Genomic DNA, 22,514 nt, shown 5'->3' on the forward strand with positions numbered 1-22,514 from the left:
CAATGTTAACTTATCCCAGTCTTCGTTCTCAGCAGATGATGACTGTGCTCCATCCATTCTGGGTGCACCTTCCACCATTGAGGATCCTCTTTGGTACCCTGATAGTGGAGCTACCAATCATATAACCAAAGATTCTTCTGTTTTTCACACCAAATCACCTTATCAGGGATCTGACACTTTAAAGGTTGGCAACAGCCAAGGTATGCACATTATACACACTGGCTCTGCTTTTTATATTGCACCAAACACAAACACAAAATTTCTTCTACGTAATCTTCTACATGTTCCTCATATTACCAAAAATCTCATTAGTGTTGCACAATTTACAAAAGACAATAATTATTATTTTGAATTTTATCCTCACTTATGCTTTGTTAGACATCAGGACACACATCAAATCTTACTTTAAGGATTTCTTAAGGATGGTTTATATGTTTTTCCTTCTTCCACTGTTTCATTCTTCCACACTACTAACCATGCTTCCTACAAACCGCATGTTCCTACCTTGCAACTCTAGCATAACAGACTTGGGCACAGTAGTTTTCCTGTTGTTCAACATCTTTTAAAATCCTGTAATATACAATACACTTCTAAGAAACAGTTTTGTAATGCCTGTGTGATTGGTAAGTCACACCAGCTACCTTTTCATGCTTCCACTACACATTACACTGCACCATTACAATTGGTTTTCATTGATATTTGGGGACCCTCTCCCGTATGTGCTTCCAATGGCTCAAGATATTATATTTCGTTTTTGGATGCTTATAGTCGATATACATGGTTGTTTCTTATCTCACATAAATCTCATGCTTCTATTGCTTTATCTCGCTTTAAAATCTTTGCTGAAAATCAAACTGGATATAAACTAAAAGCTATACAAACTAATAACGCAAAAGAATTTCTAAGTTTCAAACAGTTCACCACTGATTTTGGCATCCATCACCCTCTCATATGCCCTCACACACGAACAAAATGGATCTATAGAGAGAAAGCACAGACACATTACTGATATGGGGCTCACTCTTCTTTCTGCTGCTTCCTTACCTATCAAGTTTTGGGCTGAAGTTTTCATGACAGCTACTCACATCATTAATCTTCTACCCTCCCCTGTTCTCGGTAACAGATCTCCACATTCTCTTCTCTTTCCAAATGCACCCGACTATACTCTTTTACGCACTTTTGGTTGTGCATGCTATCCTCTCCTTCGCCCCTATAACAGATACAAACTAGATTTTCGTTCCTCATGATGCATTTTTCTTGGATATAGCATACACAATCGTGGCTACATCTGTCTTTCTTCATCTGGAAAAATTTACATCTCTTGTCATGTTGTTTTTCAGGAAGATCTCTTTCCTTATAATATACCCCAATACAATTTTATCAAACCTCCTACCACTGACAATGCTACTCCTCATCCTACATATATTCCTTTAATTCTTTCGCAACCATCATCTGTTATTCCTCATACTTCTTCATCTCTCCCCCCGTCTCCACCAACCCATCACACTGATAATAATCTTCCTACCATAATAGAATCTTCTTCTTCCCCTGATTCTCGCAATGATCCAAACACCAATAATCATCCAATGACCACTCGATCTAAAGCGGGTATTTTCAAACCCAAAACTTTCACTACTAAAACTAATATGCATTGTTTTATACCTGCCACTGTCACTGAAGTCCTTCACTCACCACACTGGTTTCAAGCTATGCGTGTTGAATATGATGCTCTTATTCAAAACAAAACTTGGTACCTCACGACTTTTCCCAATGGATCCAAAGTCGTTGGCTGCAAGTGGGTTTTCAAAATCAAGTATAACGTTGATGGCTCTTTCCAGAGGCACAAGGCTCGCCTTGTTGCAAAAGGATTCAGTCAAACTGCAGGTACCGACTACACTGAAACGTATAGCCCTGTTGTCAAGCCAGCAACCATACGTGTTGTTCTCTCCCACGTTGTTTCTTCTACATGGCCCATACATCAAATTGATGTCAACAATGCATTTCTGAATGGTGATCTTCGTGAAGATGTGTACATGCAACAACCCCCAGGATTCGAATCTTCATCTCCTAATCTCGTGTGCGAGCTACAGAAAGCTATATACGGCCTGAAGCAAGCATCACGCTCATGGTTTGAAAAGCTACGTTCCACTTTAGAATAATTTGGTTTTACCTCTACTAAGAGTGATCCATCTCTATTTGTTAAGTTTCATCAATCTTACACTATCTTTATTTTAATTTATGTAGATGACATTGTCATTACAGGGTCCTCACCTACTCAAATTCAAACCCTAATACAACGTCTTGGCTCCTTCTTTACACTAAAAGACTTAGGTCATCTCCACTACTTTCTTGGCATTGAAGTCCTGCATCTCAAAGATGGCAATATTCTGCTCTCTCAAACCAAATATATCAATGACCTCCTTCAGTGCACTCACATGATAGATGCTCACCCTGTTCCCACTCCCATGCAGTCTGCGCTTCGTCTTTCAAAAAATGCTTCACCTGCTGTTCAAGATCCCACCTTATACCGTTCTGTTGTTGGTGCTCTACAGTACATCCTCGTCACACGTCCCGAGCTCTCCTACGCTGTCAACAAAGCTTGCCAATTCATGCAAAATCCACAGGAACACCATTGGAAAGCAGTCAAACGTATACTCCGATACCTTGTTGGAACCACTTCGCATGGGCTGCTTATCAGACGCAGTCCATCCATGGACATTCTTGCATTCAGTGACGCAGACTGGGGAAGCGACGTTGACGATCGAAAATCCACAACTGGGTATTGTGTTTACCTTGGAGCCACTATTATTTTACTTAGTCTTCTCATAAACAGAAAGTTGTCTCGAGAAGTAGTACAGAGGCAGAGTACCAAAGCATCACAGTTGTTCTCACTGAAGTTATTTGGATTCGTTCTCTTCTTCATGAACTGCACATATCCACTGGCCAACCTAAACTGTTTTCTGATAACCTGGGTACTGTTTTACTCAGTGCAAATCCTGTCATACACTCTCGTACAAAACACTTTGAACTGGATCTTCATTTTGTAAGAGACTACGTTCAAAAACAGTTTGTCCAATTAGTCCATCTTCCTGCTCGGTTTCAGGTTGCGGATGCTTTTACAAAGTCAATCTTTGGGCCTTCATTTTCTAGCTTTCGTAGTAAACTTATGGTTACTGTAAAACCATAACTTTAAGGGGAGGATATTAGGCTGTTAGAATGTGTTTTTGTTGTTACAGTTACAACTACATATTCTGTGTATATATACCCATGCCCCATGCATGTCAATGTACTGAATATAATAATATTCTTTCCATTCTATCTTTCTCTCTCTACATCTTCTAACATGCTTAGTTCTAGATAAATTTATCTGGAACCCATTTTCACTTACAGACATTTGCGTCCAGAACTCATTTTTGTCTTACAGATATGTGTGTTCAAAATATTAAACTGGAAATCTTAATTTTTTACGGATTTCTATATCCATAATGAACAACAATGCCTTCCGGACTCGTGCATCCAGAGGCCACTATCCAGGTTTTCGCCGTTTTTCTTAATAAAGAAGACAATGATAAAATGAAATTTTAAAAATTTCGTCGGATGCCAGTCAAAATTAATTGGGTGTAGAAAGCAATTGCCATTCGGGAATGATGGCCAACTAACCTTATCTTTCCCTTTTATCTAAGAATACAAAGCTTCTCTTCATGTATACGCTTATAGACTCCTTATAGAACAACTTATGTATTAAGCCAACACACATCCTGATATTAGTTTTGTTGTTCATTTGTTGGATTAATTTGTTGAAAGTCCTATTGTTTATCATCGTCAAGTTGCATAACATGTCATCTGTTTTATCAAGTTCAACCCTTCGCAAGGTCTTTTCTTTTCTTTAGAGACACAAATTCAATTAAAGGGCTTCAACAATTGGATAACGTACATAGAATGTTAAACAAGACTCTATATATAGACTTTAAGTGTAACAGAAAACCGTTAAGACACTAGACATTTCACATTGTCTCATAGTTTACAAGAGTAGATGATCTAGCTAGAACACTATTAAATGTGCTCAACCACTAGACAACTGTCTAGCCAAAAAAAATAGTAGATGACAGTCTTAACACTAGATAGTCTAATGAAACAATCCTGTAGATGTTCTTCTGTGTATTTATTAGACAATATGATTTAGAGTCATCATCACAATTCTCCAACTTTACTCCAAATCTTGAGGAGCTCTCTTCGCCATCATTCTTAATCCTCAAACCAAAAATTAATCAACTCTAAAATGTGTGTTGATGCACACACATTTCTTCTGTTTTCAAAATGTAGTCACAATTGACATTATTGCACCAAAAAAATCCGTCCTTCTCAAGAAATCATCAAACTTCTTGTCCCACTGTCGTGGACTTTATTTCAAGCCATACAATGGATTTTGCAAGAGAAAAACTTTTCTTTTATTCTCAACAAAAGCCTTAGGTTCTTCAAAGATTCAAAGTTTTCTTCCATGACACGTTGCCACTACTGACCTTCTATGTCCTCTTGTGCCTCCCTGAAATTTCTCTGTTTTGAACCATCTATCTCTCTAATTGCACTAAAGGCATAACTAATAAAATCAACATATCCAAACTTTTGTGTACATTTGATTGTCCTCCTCTCTTTATCACGCATAGGTTGATAGCCAAAGTCCAAGTTGACGGTTGATTCTTGTCATATGATACCTCGTCTAACCCTTTGGATGAATCCAATTCAAAGTCAGGAGACTTCACCTCATATTGGGCCCCAAGGAGCTGCATGTAGTCAAATAATCTACTGAACATATGTCCACCAGTCTCAAACTTCAATATGTGAGACCTTCGCAATATGCACACTGATCATAGAAATCCAACTTCTCTGTACTATCTTTGATCACTCACATATGATAGTCTCAAATGTCACAACTTTGTCTTATCTTGTATTGTTTGACCAGCCACACACATATGTGCTATCACTTTTAGAATGAGGGGCATGGACCAATGCAATGGGGTAAAAAAAAAAGGCATTTCTTGTTAAGCCATTTTAATGTAAAGACCTTTTTTTCACCCCATTAATAATTGTAGATGCTCCATTTGAGAGTTTTACTATACCATGTTCAATCTTGGTCATTAGACCAAGAAGATCAAACATGGTAATAGACAAGGATTTCTCTTGAGCTCTAAAATATACCTCACATCCTGCAACAAATAGATTCTCTTGAGCTCCTTACTTCAAATTCCATTGGAATCACCTCAGTACCAACACAAATGCCTGTATCCAAAAAAGCAATTCATCCCCTCAAACAGGGTGTAAAGAAACTTTGTAGATAGTATACCAGAACAAGGACAACTACAAAAGACTAAAATACATACATTGCATAATGATATTTAAAAAAAACAAAGGACAGAAGCTTAATAACCTTTTCTGAGCATATAATATATAGAAAAACCTTCAAAGAACAAAAAAAATATTTAACCTGAACTAAAACTTGACAAAGAAAATCTGATCACTCAAGATGCCCTACTATACCAGATATTTGGATGAAACACTTGGTTAAAGTAATTCCTGGCACAGAACAGCATTTGCTTGGATTATGTTCGTTGGCCTCCCAGTGCTACAATAGAGTAAGACAGAAACCATAAGCATTAGTTATTATCATTTTCTATAAAATAATTGTTTGAGTTGAGGAAAATTTGGAATTGTCCTGAGACAGAGAGAGCAAAAAGAAACTGAACATATACAAGCTTCATCTCATTAGAACTCTCTAGTCCCTCAAAATATGCACTGAAGAAAAGCATTGTGTTAATTAAGGGGAAAAATACAAAATAAAGCCACACTAGAATTACATCAACGATTCATCCATTACAACTGAAGGTCGAATGGCTATTAGGGGGCACAACAATGTTAGTTTTATGAGTCTCTCTGGTATTTTAGCAACATAAAGTAATTCACAGTTCTACAACCAAATGTAACAAACATGTTCAACTTGTGAAAAAATATACCTCTTCATAGCATTCGTAATGTCCACTAAATTGCAGACAACATAATCTTTTCCTAAAATAAAAATGAAAAGGATTTAGACAAATCAAACCGAAAAAAAATACATATGAATATAAATATTTACCTCTCAAGCATCTTTCTAAACAGCGAAAGAACTTGTTGGAATGGGTTAAGAATTCAATTAGACACATTGGTGGTCGCCATAAAGTCTTTTATACGAGAAAGTTTGGATTCAAGCTATTCAACAATATTGTTTTTTACATTTTGAACAATCATGCATGATGGTCAGTGAAGCAGGAAGCTTCTTTAATGAACTTGTATAACAATAGTCATCACAAATACCATCTCAGAGACGTAAAAAGTGCATATCTTAACATGTGCAAGGCAATTATATATAGTCCTCTTAAAATGGTTAAGCAATTAGTGTAAATTTCCCCTTATAACAAATTACTAGTCTTCTTTAAATTGGGAGAGCAAAAAGTGGTTTTATTTATGACGTGTTTAGTGATGATTAGTTAAGCAAAATGGGGGGTCTTGAAGGAACAAGCTCCTACAATAGAAATTTAACAAATGTTTAGCCTGTGTTAGCAAATAGTTCATACAAAGTTAAGACCAAAACATTGGGAATCTATATTTTCCTTATAATAAAGGACTAATAAAGCATCAACTTGAGGCAGAGTGTTAGAATCCTATAAATATAATAACTAATAATTCTAAGATCAATTGATGATATTAGAATCAATTAAATTGATTTTATATTAATGTTATTAGCCTAAAATAGGGTAACTGAAATCTTCTATAATTATGTCCTTTCACCTATAAATTGAATAGCTTTGTTGTAGACTAAACACAAAACTCGTATGTATACTGAATTTACCCTGGCATAATTTTATGCTATCAATTATCTTTTCCTAGTAACATTGAGCAATTTATCCCTACTGTTGTGGGGAGACAATATATCTTACTCTAACTTCATCAATAAACTTACTTGAAGAAAAACATATACCTAAGTAAAAAGAACTACTCAATTCATAAAAATGCAAGGATACGACTCAATTTATTGCATGTAAGTTTAAGTATTCTAAGCTATTTTAATATGTTGTTGAGGATATATCAAAATAAATGTGCAAGTAGAGATTAATATACTTACCAATAAAAATGTCAAGGAGCAATTCCCTTAAAAGCTTAAGTTGTTTAGTGCAGCTAAATTTTTTTATCTAAAATCCCTTTAACAAGAGCTTTCTGAGCTTGAAGTGTGCAGGGTGCACAAACGCACATTACCTTGGGCCCTAATTTGAGTTATTTATGAATAATAGAAGCAACAAGGATCAAACTCACAAGTACTTATTTATAGAAGTTATGATACTATTTTAAGGAACGACTCTCCTGCTCACATAATTTGTCAGGTGGAAGCACTATGCTTAACAATCAAGTTCTGACGTAAAGCCCACTCCAGTTCTCAATTTAGGGTCCTATAAATAAGAATTTTGGAACATGAATGAATTGGATGCGAATAATCTAGTGAAACTCTTGAAATGCACTATCTTTTTGGAAACAAAAATTCTTGAATTTGGAGTCTCCTTTATTAGTAGATAAGTAGTTTATAATCATTTTTGTGGTGGCAGCATCTACTGAAAAAACGTTGTCTCTCATTATTGTAGGGTATTTTATTGACCTTGCAATCTCCTTTTTTATCAGCAAGCCCTGGACAAAGACATTGTAAGTGCAGTTATTTGGCAGGCAGCCATTCTCTTCCATATTCATCAGCAAGTCTTCAGCTTTATCTAACAGTCCTTGTTTACAGAAACCCTTAATCATAATGGTGTGCGTATAAACGTTAATTTGCAAACCTTTAGCAGGCAAACTAAAAAAGAGTTCCCATGCAGCATTCAAATTCCCGGCACTGCATATTCCGTCAAGCAAAATGGTATAAATGACAATATTAAGATCCAAATTACTCTTCTCCATTGCCTCAACCAATGACACTGCTTCAGAAAGAAAATTTCCTTTACACAGGCCATCCACCATAACAGCACAAGTCTGGATATTAGGAACTTGACCATGTTTATGCATATTAAAAAACAGTTCTTGTGCAGCTAATGGTTTACCTGCTTGACAAAACCCACTTATAAGAGTGGTCCAAGTGACAACAACAGGTACAATTTCCATCATACCCATTTCCTCCAACAGATACATAGCCTTGTTAATGTTTTTGTTCTTGCACCATCCATGAATAAGTGAAGTGAAAACTACAATGTCTGGTAAACAGCCCCCGCTAATCATAAAATTAAAAACTCTCATGGCCTCGTTCATTTGGTTTTGCAAACAATATACGTGAATCAATGAATTATATGTAAACACATCCGGTACCTCCCCCATTATAATCATAAACCCAACCACACTATTAGCCTGCATTATTTTTCCTTCTTTGCAAAAAGAATCCGCTAAAATATTGAGTGTTTGCAAATCCGGCATCATTCCCATTTTTGTCATCTCATCCAACAGAGAACCAATTTCTTTCCATCTTCCAAATTTCCAAAGACCTTGAATCACACAAGTATAAGTGACAAGATTAGGCAAGACACCTTTCCCACTCATTTTAGAGAACAAATTTAATGCCTCATACCAATCCATCATTGCACAAACCATCCATAACACTGTTGTAAACTACCACATTAGGTTTCCAATTTCCTTAACCACCAAATCGCCACCAAAGTGTCTCCCATCTTACACAACCCATTAACCAACACCCCATAAGTGTATACATCTAATGGATACCCCACCTTCTCCATATGATCAGCCAACACCACTGCTTGAGCCACATCGCCTTGCACACAAAGCCCATTAATGAGTGGTGAGAGTCATTACAGTGGGCTCCAAACCAAGTTTGAACATGGTCCCCAAGACAGAGAACCCAAAAGATATCAACTTTAAGCGGCAAAGACAGTTGATCACAATGTTAAGAGTAATGGTATCAGGTTCTATGCCTAGAGAAGAATACATGTGCTTAACTAAAGATATGGCAGCGGTGTAATGCCTCAACCTCACAATAACACCCAACAACAAAGTAAAGTCCTTCACAGAAGGAAAAGGCTTCATTCTACCCATTCTTTGAAACAAGTTCAAAGCTTTATCAAAGTTCTTCACTTGACCTGACCTGCATAGGTATCTCATGAAAATCAAGAACTGCGTTCTGTTGGTGTGCCTCTCACAATCATCTCTGTTTGTGGTAGTGACAATCGAAAGGGTGTGAGAGAAACTGCCTATCATAATGAAGACGAGGGAAACTAGAGAGATAGAGAAATCTTGAAGCATTCAAAGTTACTCTTTTGCATCCGAACAGCATCAGCATGGTAGTCAAACTCACGATCGAGTGGAGAGGTCGCACGGTGGTGGCGGTTCGTACGTCCGAGCGTTCGTGCGTTCGTGCGGCGATTGCGGTGATCGCGGGTTGCAGGTCGACGGTGGTGCCGTTCATCATATAAGCTTAGAGATGGGTGGTATGGAATTAGGGAATTAGGGTTCATTGTTATGCGGTGTGATTTAGGGAATTAGGGTTTTGTTTTCTTTTATTGGGTTGCAGATACAAGGGAAAAGGTTTCTTTGAACAATAGAAAAAGAATATATATTTAACACCACATTATAATAATATAATAATATTTAAAATTAAAAAATAAATTAAAAATGATAAAAATATTATTTAAATGGTTTATAAAATGTATGTTTTCTATTGTTGACTCTTAACAAATAAATCACCACTGGAATACATTTCAAATTGGATTTTTTTTTATTTAATTGAGGTGCAATTCTTTTTTTCTTTTTTTTGAATGCTCTCTATTTTTTTTAATTGAAAAAACTTGCTGCAAATTTTATTTTATTTTGGCAAAAATTGAATTTTGAGTAATGTATTTTTTAAGGAATATCTGGGAGTGAATCAAATTCAACCGATATCAATCCAAGTACATCTTCTATTTTTAATAAAAGTAAAAATCTCCAGCAAATAAATCAAATATTGGATGGAAGCATGAGATAAATATTAATGAATGGTAAAAAGGTGAAATGTAATTATTGTTCAAAGAGTGTGAGTGGATGAATCTTTATATTCAAACATCATCTTGTTGAAATTAGGAAGAATTTTGAACCTTGTGTTGCTCAAAATATTCACTTAGATGGAGCAATAAGAGCTTCAATTCTAGATGCATTTGATCTTGAAAATATAACTTTTGATACCAATGTGGATTGTGATGAAGATGAAGATAAAGATGAAGATAAAGATGGAGATGATGGAGGAGAGGATGTCATTAGAGGAATGAACATACAAACTTGACATTTGTCTATTTATAATTATTTAATTATTATGACTTGAACAATTTAACCATCTTGACATGCAACAAAAAGGAATCATTAGAAAGGAAAACTATAGTCAGGTTAAAGCTTATAAAGATGAAAAAACCTAGTTTGTAAGGTTACCAAGAATTGAACTATATAACAAGATCCTATCATTTGCAGAGGACTCCTTATCATAAACAAACAAAAAAGAATTTAATATGGAAGACACTTGCAGAAGAGTGTGACTAAACAATCATGATATCATTATTAGCATGAATCCTAATCAATGTCAGCTTTCCACCCTTTAGATATCTACCTATTTTGCTTTTCTCTCGCTACATCTTCACCTTTCAGGAAATGATATAGCATTTAAATGCAGGAAAGTATTATGCATTCCATACCTTGGAAAGATTATAGATGAAAGTGTTTTCAAGATCAGGGTCATTTGTAAATGTAAGTTGGTGAATACATTGTGTGCCCTTGAGCTTCTTCAATATCCACAACCCTGAATTGAATAAAGAGTTCGAACTATACATATAACCCAAATGCAGACCAGATATGGAGACATATGTTTGCCGGTATCTTAGATATGCTCCATGATGCTCTTTGGAATTATTTTAAAAAAGAGATTACTTTCCCTAGTTTAATTTTCGAACACTACTGTTAAATATATATATATATATATATATATATATATAACTAAGAGAAAGGTAACGAAACAATAATATAAATCTTAGACTTGTCAACAATAATACATTCACTAGAAATAACATGTCTTAAGACTCCACCTTGCCTAACCATAAAATGAAATTTTTCAAAATTTTAAAAAAAGGTGATGTTCAATACATCAAGGCTATCTAAGCATACATTAATTGAATGAACATACACGATGGAGTGATCCATACAAACTTCCATACAATCCTCAAGAAATTAAAAAAAAAAAGTACTTACCATGCAACCTGAAATTATGGGTTTCACTTTATGATCGGTTGTTTTCTTGGAGATTTGAAAAGGGTGACGGAAGCAATGGATGTGATAGATCAAGAAGGGCTCATATAAAGCTATGAGCTCCTTGTAGGTGCATAAAAGGTATGGAGAGTGATTGGTTGGACCATATCACTTGGAGAAATGTGGAGGTGAAAATCAAAGTGTCTAACCAAGAGAGACTAAACAAGGGAGTAGAAGCTTGCAATGTTTGACAACATTTTACTCATAAAATTGATCTTACAAAACACGAGCCAAACACTCCTATATATAGGTGCAAGTACCTTGGAAGACAAAAAGGTGGAGGGGTAGAGAAGAGACATGAGAGGGGCAACCTAGGGTGTTGACCTAGCCGCCCCTTGGCTAGGTTTCTAGAAGGCAGGGCTACATTCCTACCCTAAAAGGCTTAGGCATAAGCCAAAAATGATAAATACACCCCCAACCAAAATGATAAATACATTCCCTATTATGCTTAATGTACCCTACTCTATTGAAATTACAAATAAAGAAACTAGTTGATGCTCAACTCCCATGGCTTGGGCTCTACTCCTTGTGATCCTCTGAGGGGTCTTTGAACATTAGAGAAAAGTTTCTCTACCATCAGTAGTAAAGTCTCAATCTTCTTGAATCAATTTTGCCATGGACCTAGTTGTTGGTCTTGAACTTGGACATGAGCTTGGGCATCTTCCATCATGAAATGTACCAGGTGTATTACATAAGTCAAAATGCATCTTTTGATATGCAAAAACATTAAAGTGGAAATGTGAGAGTGGTCTTCACCTAATCTCTAGATGAAATATGAATTTGAAAATAGCTAGGAAATCCATCCAGAAAATAATAATGTAACTGACTTGTCAACCTATCTAACATTTTAACACTGAAAAGTAAAGGAAAATGATCCTTTAAACTATCTTTGTTCAGTTTTTTATAATAACAACAACTCAACAATTTTTTTGTATTATTGTATGCGCCAATTTATCTTTGGAATTCTTCATCAATCTCATGCAAGATTTTTTAGGAACCAATTCTATTAGAGTTATGCATTAGCTATATGAAGTATGATAAGTTAAGAAACAACTAAAAATTTCTAACTTTCTTTTTCACCACATCGAGTATGTTGAACTTTTCTGGGTTTTCTTATTGTTTCACTCTTTCCCTTAACTGAATTTTGTGTATAATCAGAGTATATTTGCAAATGTTGGACTAATAACCTTTATGTTTTGCCTCAATGTTCAACAACTTCTCTTCTTTTTCTAATAACAAATCTTTAGCTATGATAACTGGTAGCTTATTATGGTTTGATGCTAAAAGTGCTTACTTCAATTTTGTCTCCATTGTTGGTGACTCTTGTACAAAAGGTGCTAAAACTCATATTCTAGTTTTATTTTAGCACTTGCATCACGTGAAGGGTCTTGGAGAAGCACTGATCTACAAATAAAAAAGAAATAGAAATTATAGAGTTCATATAATTAAAATCAAAAGCCATAACACCATGGTTTAAAAAAAATTGAATTGGAATTATAAACTACATCAAAATATTTAGAATCAACAACAACATTAATCGAAATAAAAGTCACAAAGTCAAGAATTTTAGAAACCTATTAAAGTTCAACACTGAATATTGGAATTCATTCATAATCTGAACATTTTAATTCACCTATAGTGCCTACAATTTTAGAAAAATTAGCTAACAAATTCTCATAATGATATTTAAATGAAAACATAACATTTTCCTAGATATCTCAAATTGAACCTTAATATCTCAAATTCCACGAACAATGTCAAACTACACATTAATCTTAGTTGTCGATTTTAAGAAATAATCTACCTAAAATGAATGCTAATTAATTAGTATGTAAATCACTCTCATGCATATAAAAAAATCTGCTGGAAAAATGAAGTCATTTACTCTTACCTACTATATCTCTCAAAACTATCTCAGAATGAGTTATACTTTGGTTAATAAGTTAAATCAGTAGGTAAATTCGATTGATTTTGTATTCATTAACTAGCTTTTTAATTTTCATTATCTACAAAAATTATCCATAAAAATTAAAGTATTTTTTTTTATGATTGAAAAATATAGATTGGGAGGTTGTATATTGGATCAGGTTGTGAATGTATCATTCTTCTTCATGATTATAATAATAATTTTTTGAATAAAAAATTAAAGTGTTTTATAATTAATAATTTTTATGCATATTTTATTAAAATTTCATTTTTTTTATTTTGATGAAAATTTATAAGTATTCCTATTGTAGAACTAAAATATTATAAAAAATATATTTTTAATTTGTTTACATAATTATTTAAATTTTACATAAATTTTGGTAATACCTTCTAATTATACTTTTATAAAAAAGTGTGAAGAGATGGGAGTAGGAGTTTTCACCTGTTAGTATATTATTAAGTCAATAAAAAACTTGGCAAGCAAGTAGTTAGCACGCGTAGACGCATGATTCGGGTTCGCATTTGCCACTCACTCGGCGAAAACGAACCCAAAACTTGAAAGCAAAACGAAACCTTTTCATCTTCTCTTCTCCAACACACTTTACAACAATTCTTCATTTCCCTTCTCATTACAAACAAACCCCATTGCTCCCACACTCGACTCAACCAAGGTTCTCATCTCTTCCTTTCCTTTCTTTTATTCTCTTTTTCATTTTGAATGTTGAAATGTAAACGTTTTCAAGCGCATCCTCAACTTGCTTCTGAGTTCTTACTCCCATCGCATTCTCTTCCGTGTTCCGCATTTAGTTTCATTCTTGTCATTTACTTTTATGCTTGCTTCCTTTTATTACTATCATCGTAAATGTATGCTTGCTTGCTTGCTTGTTTGGACTTCCTTATGCTGGTAATCGAGTATGAAGTGATCGAATTTTCTTTTTCTTTTCAGTTATTATTGAAAAATATGTTAAACTACAAATTCTGATGTCTGTTTGTTGGTGAACTTATATTTGGGAGTTTTCTGGAAATGTTAAATTGGATTACTAAGTATTGCTAATTGGGGGTTAGATTCCCTCTCCCCTTCCAAATACTGATTGCAGAATAAGTTAGGTTTTAGTTTAATGCATTTCACACGTCCTTCAGTTAAATATTTTACTATCCCTTAAAGAAAATGCGAAGGGTAACTTATGTGATGTTTATTTATTCCGAGTATGCTAATAGCCACTTAAGAAGTAATTTATTGTCAATATGATAATGTATTGAGTTTGAAGTATGTTGGGATAAAACAAGTTCTTGGTTGATCTATCTTTTTTTTTTGGTTTTCTAGGTTACTGGATGGTCTGAGCTTTTTGTCATGGAAACTAGAGAACATCTTGTTGTTTCACACAAGAAACCAACCCTTACACCTAAGGCCATAATACACCAAAATTTTGGCGATAAGGCTTGCTATGTGGTAGAGGAAGTGAAGGAGGTTCATCAAATTGAATGTCCTGGATTGAGTATTCCACAAATGCGTCCCTGCCTTTATCGTTGCACATTACAGCTTCCAGAACTTTCTGTCATTTCAGGGACCTTTAAAAAAAAGAAGGATGCGGAGCAATCTGCAGCAGAGATTGCTATCAAGAAGGTATCACTCATTCTGATCAGTATGTAAATTATTAATTTTTATTATGTTATCATCCTTCTTGACTTCCCTTTCAACTATCTATGATTGTTGTGAACTTATGATATAAACAACATTTCCTTTTGTTCAGTCACAGTTATTTTGAATCGAGCTACAGCCTTATCTCACATGCCTTTTGAATTTATTTATTTATTCAAAAAGCATTCTCTAAGTCAACAAGAAGAGGTAGAACCAGTAAATGACTAATTGCTAATGCTGTTACATTTGGCTATAACTGATTATGTTTAGTTTTAGTCATGCTTTGATGATGATCGGAGTCAAGTTTGTAGGATGGGTTTGTTTTGAGTCTTTTGAGTGCTTGTGTAATGTATCATTCAATTCACTGGAATTTTCCATTGATGTTTCTTGTTTTTTGGTCAATGCCCTGTATGGGAGAATGGAGAGCACTTTTAATGTGGCCTTGATTGTATTTTGCCGACTCATTGTCTCATTGTTTCTAAATAGACTTGACACTTTAGAGAAAAACTATACAATCTGTTTGATTCTGAAAAGTGAAAAAGTTAATAGCACAAAGTGCAGACTCGTGTATATATAAAATCAGGCTATGGTGAAGACAAACTAACAAAGCTTCATAACAGACTACTTAAGATCCAGCTGTCACTAACAGACTCTTAACAGATTTGATCAAGATCCAGCTGTCTACTGATTACTTATAGTTACACAAACAGAAAGAAAAATATACAGTATAGGCACACGTGAAATGTTAGGTGCTAATACATCTGAGTAAGTATACACTAATAGTTTCAAACTATATATAATTTCTCAAAAATGTTATGGATAGGCATATTTCTTTTTCCCCAACATTGGATCGATCGCTACAGTATGTTTTATATCTATACATCCTAGTTTGATAGTATTGTGATATTTTCTAATATTTTTTTCTGCTACATTGGAACCAGATTTATATTATTATTATATCTTTTATTCAAGTGTTTATTGTCGTAAGGATTATGACATTTTAACTTCCATGATGCTATGCAGCTTGGCATTTGTACAGAGACCATTGATCCCACTCCACAAGAAGCACAAGAAAGTTTAGTAGCTCGAATCGCCAACATATTTTCCGATAAGGTAGGTAATCTATTTTAACCTTGTATATTAGGCCATGAAGCTAGGAACTCCTCTTTGAAGTGTTGTAGTGTTAGACACACTTCTTATATGGACGATCTCTTACACTTGTTAGACGCATTTTTGTTATGGACACATCCCTAACACCCATGTCTTACACTACTAATTAGGTTTGCAATTAAAAAATGTATTTTGTTATTCGGAGATGTAGGATGAGATATTTGCGTGCCTTAGACACTTGAGTTGACACTTCCATATGGACTCAATTTATTTTAAAAGAACTTGTTTTAGAATTTAGAAAAGCCAGCTGAAAGTATAATATAATGCATTAAAAAAATAATGTCTCACTTTTTTTTGTCTTGTCCTTCTATAATTTTATTTTAGTAAAGAATTTATAATTATCTTTAGCAGCTATATCATGTTGACAAATTAGTAAAAAGGAATTTTAATTCTTTTATGGCATGCTGCTCTGACATTATCTATTAGTGAATTTTAAATAAGTCTGATATTCAATTTTCTCTGCCATTTGGTGCATCTACAGTTTCTTTTATGTGATCATCCTCTTGGTGGTCACATTCGAGCAACTTTGTGGAGGAAAGGTGACCTTTGTGGTTCAATTCCTATTTCTGTCCTTGCTGTGTATGATGCAAAGCTTCTCAGCTTGTGTAAATGTATTAATCCTGATGTGGAGTCAAACCCATTTTTGGTTATTTCATTCATAAAGAGGGCCACTACAAACTTATGCCAGTATCTTGCTACTTCTGAACGACATCTCTATATTAGAAGGCTGTCTCCGTATCCACAGGATATTGTAGAGTCATTGATGAAAAAACATGATTCACTAGAATGCATTCAGGTTGCTGCCATACGCATTCCTAGTTCAGTGGAACAATCTATAGAACCAGTTATTCTTCATATTTCTTTAAGAGAATACTACCTTGATGTCATTGCAAATGAACTTGGTTTTGAAGATGCTGCCAATGTTATGATTTCAAGGTATGGTAATTAATGACATTACCGAAAAGTTTCCACGTTTCAAGGATACATACTAACTTATTCTTGACTTCTTGTTTTCTACAGGAATTTAGGTAAAGCTTCTTCTGAGACAAGACTATTCTTTACTGCTCCGAAACCGTATCTACAAGATCTATGTTCTAAATTTGCAAACGAAAAAGAAACCCTTTATTTAATGGGATCTCTGAATGTAAGGGCAAGTTACTTTTCTGGGCAAGATATAACTGGTGATGCAATATTAGCATCGATTGGATATACACGAAAATCTAGAGACATTTTCTATGAGGATGTATCAGTTCGGTTATATTACAGGTCTCTTTAAATTCAAATGATTCATTGAGTTGTTTATTGCATAGTTGTCAAACTTAAATTGCCTTCAAGAGTAAATTACAAGTTATACTTGATTAAAAGAAAGATGCTATTATGTCATGCACTTTTGCTGTATCATAGTGGCCAACCAAAGTATTCTTTCTCTCCTGCAGAACTACTTCTAAATTTTTTGTTGGTTTCTTTATTGTAAACAATTTCGTGTTTATTCCTTTGTCATATGTTTGGACCTAGAAATGGAGCTTACCAGGCTTGTTATCTAAACTACTGTAATACTGAAATGCTGATTATTCTGTCTGCCTTATTCTGCTTTCTATTGTTGACAAACTTACTGTCAATCTATGGAAACCATAATTTCTCTAGATGTTTGTTAGGCATCATCCCGAAGTTTAGAGAGATAAAAAGAGGATAGTAGGGGAAATAAACAGGAGCAGAGGAAGGATTAGGCTGTAACAACTTTGCTTACATAGCAAGAAGTGTGGGAACCTTTGAGAAACATGGGTAGCTTGGATAAAAGAGAGGTATCCATTCATTGAGTAGGAAATTATGGTCTTTGGGCTGGCAGAAATCTATGTTTTCTTTTGCTATTTTCTTCTTCCATGGTTATAAACAATTTATCCTGAATTGGTCCATTGGTACCAGTGTCTGTGTTAATATAAAGTTATAGATCTCTATTTCTTGGTAGGTTTGTATTCAATATATATTTGTTCTAGTTATATATATATATATATATTTATTCTTTTTGTTTTCTGGCTAAAGCTGTGGCATATCGTGTATGACAATGCTAACAAACAGTTTATTTCTTGTGAAATATTTTTGTTAATTTAGAAATTCATGAATCTGTGTCTCTGGAAATTGAATGTGTGCGATGGGATTATAGGAAAGAGTATTCTTAAACTCATATGTTTACCTCTCTTCTGATAGAATTTGAACCAGGAGTTGTAAAAGAATTTTATTGAATATTCAGGATTTTGGATAGACCCTGTTTTCGCCCCATTATTTTCTCAGACGACAGATATTTCTCTCTAGCTCCTCTTATTTATAAGCAACATGCCTTATTTAAATTATTTCAGTCTTCTAAACTAACTACGTAACTAAGTATGGTGTATGGATGCCTAACATCTTCAGACTTTGGTTTCTCATGTGTTAGCCTTTTTTGAGTCTGACAGTTCTCTTGAATTCATTTGTCAAATATTTGTTTTGATGAACATCGACATTTGTAATTGTCTTTTTCAATAAGCCAATAAAATTTTTCAACATCTATGTCTGCAAAATTGTGTTAGTTTGCATCATTTAATGAGGGTCAGATTTCCATTACAGAATGCTTCTAGGGAAGACACCAGGCGGCATTTATAAATTGTCCAGAGAGGCAATACTTGCAGCGGAGTTGCCATCAAGATTCACCACAAGAGCAAACTGGAGGGGTTCTCTTCCAAGGGATATACTTTGTATGTTTTGCCGCCAGCATCGTCTATCCGAACCTCTCTTTTCATTTCATCCTTTCAAAACATCGTCAGTATTATCAGGGTCATCTTTGAAGGTTGCAGAATCTGGTGACAATGTGATTGAGCATGGCAATGGGGTCTGTGTAACAAGTCCTATGCATTCAGATTCGGAGATGTTTAAATGTGAAATAAAATTGCTTTCTAGGTGTGGAGATTTAATACTTTTGTGTTCCCCAAAGGATGGTTATAAAAAGCAGAATGACGCTATTCAGAACGCTTCATTGAAAGTTCTATCATGGCTGGATATGTGGTTTAAGAGTGTGATTCTCCCTTTTGAGCGGCTTTGTGAAACTGCAGATGACTTTAATATCCAGATTTATTCCAACGACATTATCAGTGAGATTTTAGCCGGTCAATCAACACACAATGGTCAACTTAATGCAATTCAATGCAATAAATTAGTTGAACCAACCTTTATGAACTCATCATATGACATGCTGGGGAATATAGTGCAGTCGTTAAAGATTGAAGGTCCATATTCTGGTGTCTGTCCATGCAATGGATCTTTACCTTGTATAAGGTATTCAGTGTCTTTGGCTGTGGAGAGTCAGAATGTCAAAGAAGTTATTGAAGTCTGTGATGAATTTGAATTTGAAGTGGGAGTCGGTGCTGCGGTTTCATGCATTGAGGAGGTTGTTATGCAGATGTCTGTTGGCCAGTACGCTTACTTCTCTACAAACTTTCTCACTTCTAATTTGATTTTTGCTTCAGCTGGTGAATCAACCAAAATGTTGTCCTTGTTATCTTCTAGTGAGTTACTTTCTCTCAATTCTCTCTCCTTCCCTGGTTCAGTGTGGGGTTAAATTGCTGACTGTCATGGTTTTATATTTTATTTTCAGAAGACTGTTCTATAGAATACGAAATAAGTTTGATCAAGGTTGCTGAACCTCCCGAAGAAAGAATGGAGCAAGCTCTTTTCAGCCCTCCTCTTTCAAAGCAACGGGTTGAATTTGCAGTGCAACAAATTCAAGAATCCCATGCTACTACATTGGTATGCAAAATGTTTTCATCTTTGGTTTTCATTGGTGAATAGAAATTGTTAAATTGATGCTCTCCATCACAGATTGATTTTGGATGTGGATCTGGAAGCTTGTTGGAAGCTTTGTTAAATTATCCGACGTCTTTGGAGAAAATGGCGGGTGTTGATATTTCGCAAAAGGGTCTTAGTCGTGCTGCAAAGGTCTCTTCACATTCACTTTCATCTAACAAAGTTTTCATTTGTCAGGGTTTATGCTTTAGATGTACAATAAAGAGCTAGGTTTAGTTTTTCAAAACACATAATGTTTGGGGAGTCTTATCAGAAGAAGATAGATTTTAGAAGTATGCCATAGGGATGTAAATGTTTACTTCGTTATGTGTCCCAACTTTTTTGCATTGTAAAATAAAATAAAAAGAGGCATTAATCCCTTCCCTTGTGTGTATAGAGCACAGAGGGTTATGTATTTATAAATAAGAGGGTTATGTATAAATAAAATAAGAAAAATGCAGAAGATATGGTCTAAGCCCATTACATATAGCATGCATAATATGAAAAAGGCTTTTATTTTGTTCATCATGTATGCGAGTCTGGTTTTGTTCATCACTAAAGTTAGGAAATTCTTGCTATGTACATAATAGTGTCCGTTGCCATAGAAAATATCAAAGTAATTGGTAAACACTATTTTATTATTCTTTTTTTGTTGAATAAAAAGGATGTGCTCTTCCTAGTTGAGGGTATTTTTTAATATTGGAGGATGATATCTTTGATTAAAGTGACAGCTGACTAAGTACGGAAATTTTCATCATGAAATTGTTTGGTCCATTCTAACCAGCCCACTTAGTGGAAAAATGCTTTGTTGTTGTATAAATATTGCTTTGTTAGTAAAGCTGTTTGGGTTTTGGTGTGCACGAATTCTGCAGGTACTTAATTCAAAATTAAGCGCAAATTCAGATGCCGGTGGGCAATGGACAAGCGTACAATCAGTTATTCTTTATGAAGGTTCAATTACAAATTTTGGCTCTCAGTTGCATGGATTTGACATTGGAACTTGTTTGGAGGTAAATTTCATAATCCATTGTATATTCCCTTCTTCCATCGTTAACTTCATTTTGACATGGCTGTCTTCATGGTAGACGTCTTGTCTATTCTTTCTGCTAGTAAATCATATATGATAAATGATTTCATTATTGTTGAGTTTAGAATATGTTGGCTGTCTGATAAATAAGTTTGCCATCAATAATTTAGGGTTTAAATATGTCAAATTGTGCCGTATGCTTTCTTTACTACGAGTCAATGTTTTTATACCAATCTATTAATCTAATATAACTGATATTAAGTTGTCTGTCTGAGATTGAAAGTAAAAAAAGAGTTTGACTGAATAATGTAAGTTTACCTTCATGGGAACTACTTGGGATGGAATTACATGGTAGAGCAGGTCAGGAACATGGACATTATGATGATTTCTTGTTTTCTTATTCCTCTGCAGTGACATCAGTCACCGGTTTCATGGTAGTATGCGGTATGCACATGTTTGAGCATATTCATGTACACATTCTAGTTCAAGCACCTTGGCCTTATGTAACGCTGCTAGTGGTCCTTATCATTCTTTAACCCCTTCTGCATTGCCATAACTAGTAATAATTGTACTTGTACACCTCTTTGTTACTTCCTGCACCAACTCACTGGAAATATACTTCATAGTTTGTATTTATTAGTTGAATTGGTCTTGTATTATGCTATCACTGTCATGTTCCTATGTCTTGTGGTTACATAGTTTGTTTTTGTGCAACACTATTAAGACCTGAGTCAACTTATATGAATCGATGATACAATGTAGGTAATTGAACATATGGAAGAAGATCAAGCTTGTCTATTTGGGGATGTGGCATTAAGTTTTTTTCGGCCAAGGATTCTCATTGTTTCCACTCCAAATTTTGAATACAATGTAGTACTCCAGAAGTCGAGTCCTCCAACCCAAGAACAAGAGGAATCAGACGAGAAAACCCTCTTACAATCATGCAAGTTTCGTAATCACGACCACAAATTTGAGTGGACCAGAGCACAGTTCAGGCAATGGGCATCTGACTTAGCTGCTCGGCACAATTACAGTGTGGAGTTTAGCGGTGTTGGTGGTTCTGCTGATGTGGAGCCCGGCTATGCTTCACAGATTGCCTTGTTTAAAAGGGATTGGAAACTTGAAGATGATGTACTGAAGCATGCTGATGAACACCATTATAATGTAATATGGGAATGGAATAGTAGAAAGGAATAGATTATTTGAAGTTTGAAAACAATAGCGAGATAAGTACAGTTCTTTTATTTAGGTAATCAGATTGCTGGTGTTTTTGAAAGCAGAGAAGCAAGGCAAGGTAGAATGGATGCTAGGAGAAGACAAGGTGAATTGAGAGGTTTATGATTAGAAAAAACGAGAGGAAATAGTTTATATATTTTCTTCCATTACATTTCTTATTAGTGTATATTGCATCTACTACCTATACGTCCCATGAAGAATAAATAACTTCGAATGAGTATAGTATGTGAAGCTAATGCTCAGCGTTTTATGTGGCTGTAGTTATGAACAATTTTATTAGTTATTACTTTCATATCATTTCAATTTTTTTTTAAATTGTCCATGCTTTCATCTATATTTGAATTCTTTAAATTTTGACAA

At 34.7% G+C, this 22,514-nt stretch overlaps 1 protein-coding gene and 1 pseudogene across 3 annotated transcripts; one reads left to right on the forward strand and one right to left on the reverse strand.

Moving 5' to 3' along the window:
• Nucleotides 1-5,213: 5,213 nt before the first annotated feature.
• On the reverse strand, nt 5,214-9,617 carry LOC137811752 (uncharacterized; annotated as a pseudogene). Its single transcript, XR_016518689.1, has 2 exons — nt 5,536-9,617; nt 5,214-5,277 (listed from the first exon to the last, which is right to left on the reverse strand). The product of XR_016518689.1 is annotated as an uncharacterized LOC137811752 (transcript).
• Nucleotides 9,618-13,742: 4,125 nt separating this feature from the next.
• Nucleotides 13,743-22,404, forward strand: LOC137811753 (small RNA 2'-O-methyltransferase). Of its 2 annotated transcripts, none has more exons than XM_068613587.2 (10): nt 13,743-13,940; nt 14,594-14,893; nt 15,932-16,021; nt 16,560-17,014; nt 17,099-17,344; nt 18,680-19,614; nt 19,704-19,855; nt 19,928-20,044; nt 20,764-20,901; nt 21,681-22,404. In XM_068613587.2, the coding sequence occupies exons 2-10, from the start codon at nt 14,621-14,623 to the stop codon at nt 22,113-22,115; spliced, it is 2,841 nt and encodes a 946-aa protein (XP_068469688.1). In that variant the 5' UTR covers nt 13,743-13,940; nt 14,594-14,620; the 3' UTR covers nt 22,116-22,404. The 2 variants fall into 2 exon arrangements, with proteins under 2 accessions (XP_068469688.1, XP_068469689.1); XM_068613588.2 differs by having other exon boundaries at nt 19,707-19,855.
• Nucleotides 22,405-22,514: the final 110 nt, after the last annotated feature.

The sequence above is a fragment of the Phaseolus vulgaris genome, chromosome 2 (genome assembly GCF_051622355.1).
Source record: "Phaseolus vulgaris cultivar YP4 chromosome 2, ASM5162235v1, whole genome shotgun sequence".
NCBI lineage: Eukaryota > Viridiplantae > Streptophyta > Magnoliopsida > Fabales > Fabaceae > Phaseolus > Phaseolus vulgaris.

Bases quoted from the DNA above. Each gene is read 5' to 3' on its own strand.
- LOC137811753 (XM_068613587.2), top strand. From the start codon at position 14,621: ATGGAAACTAGAGAACATCTTGTTGTTTCACACAAGAAACCAACCCTT. The intron at 14,894-15,931 runs GTATCACTCATT...GATGCTATGCAG, and splicing joins CAGAGATTGCTATCAAGAAG to CTTGGCATTTGTACAGAGAC. The intron at 19,615-19,703 runs GTGAGTTACTTT...TTTTATTTTCAG, and splicing joins GTTGTCCTTGTTATCTTCTA to AAGACTGTTCTATAGAATAC.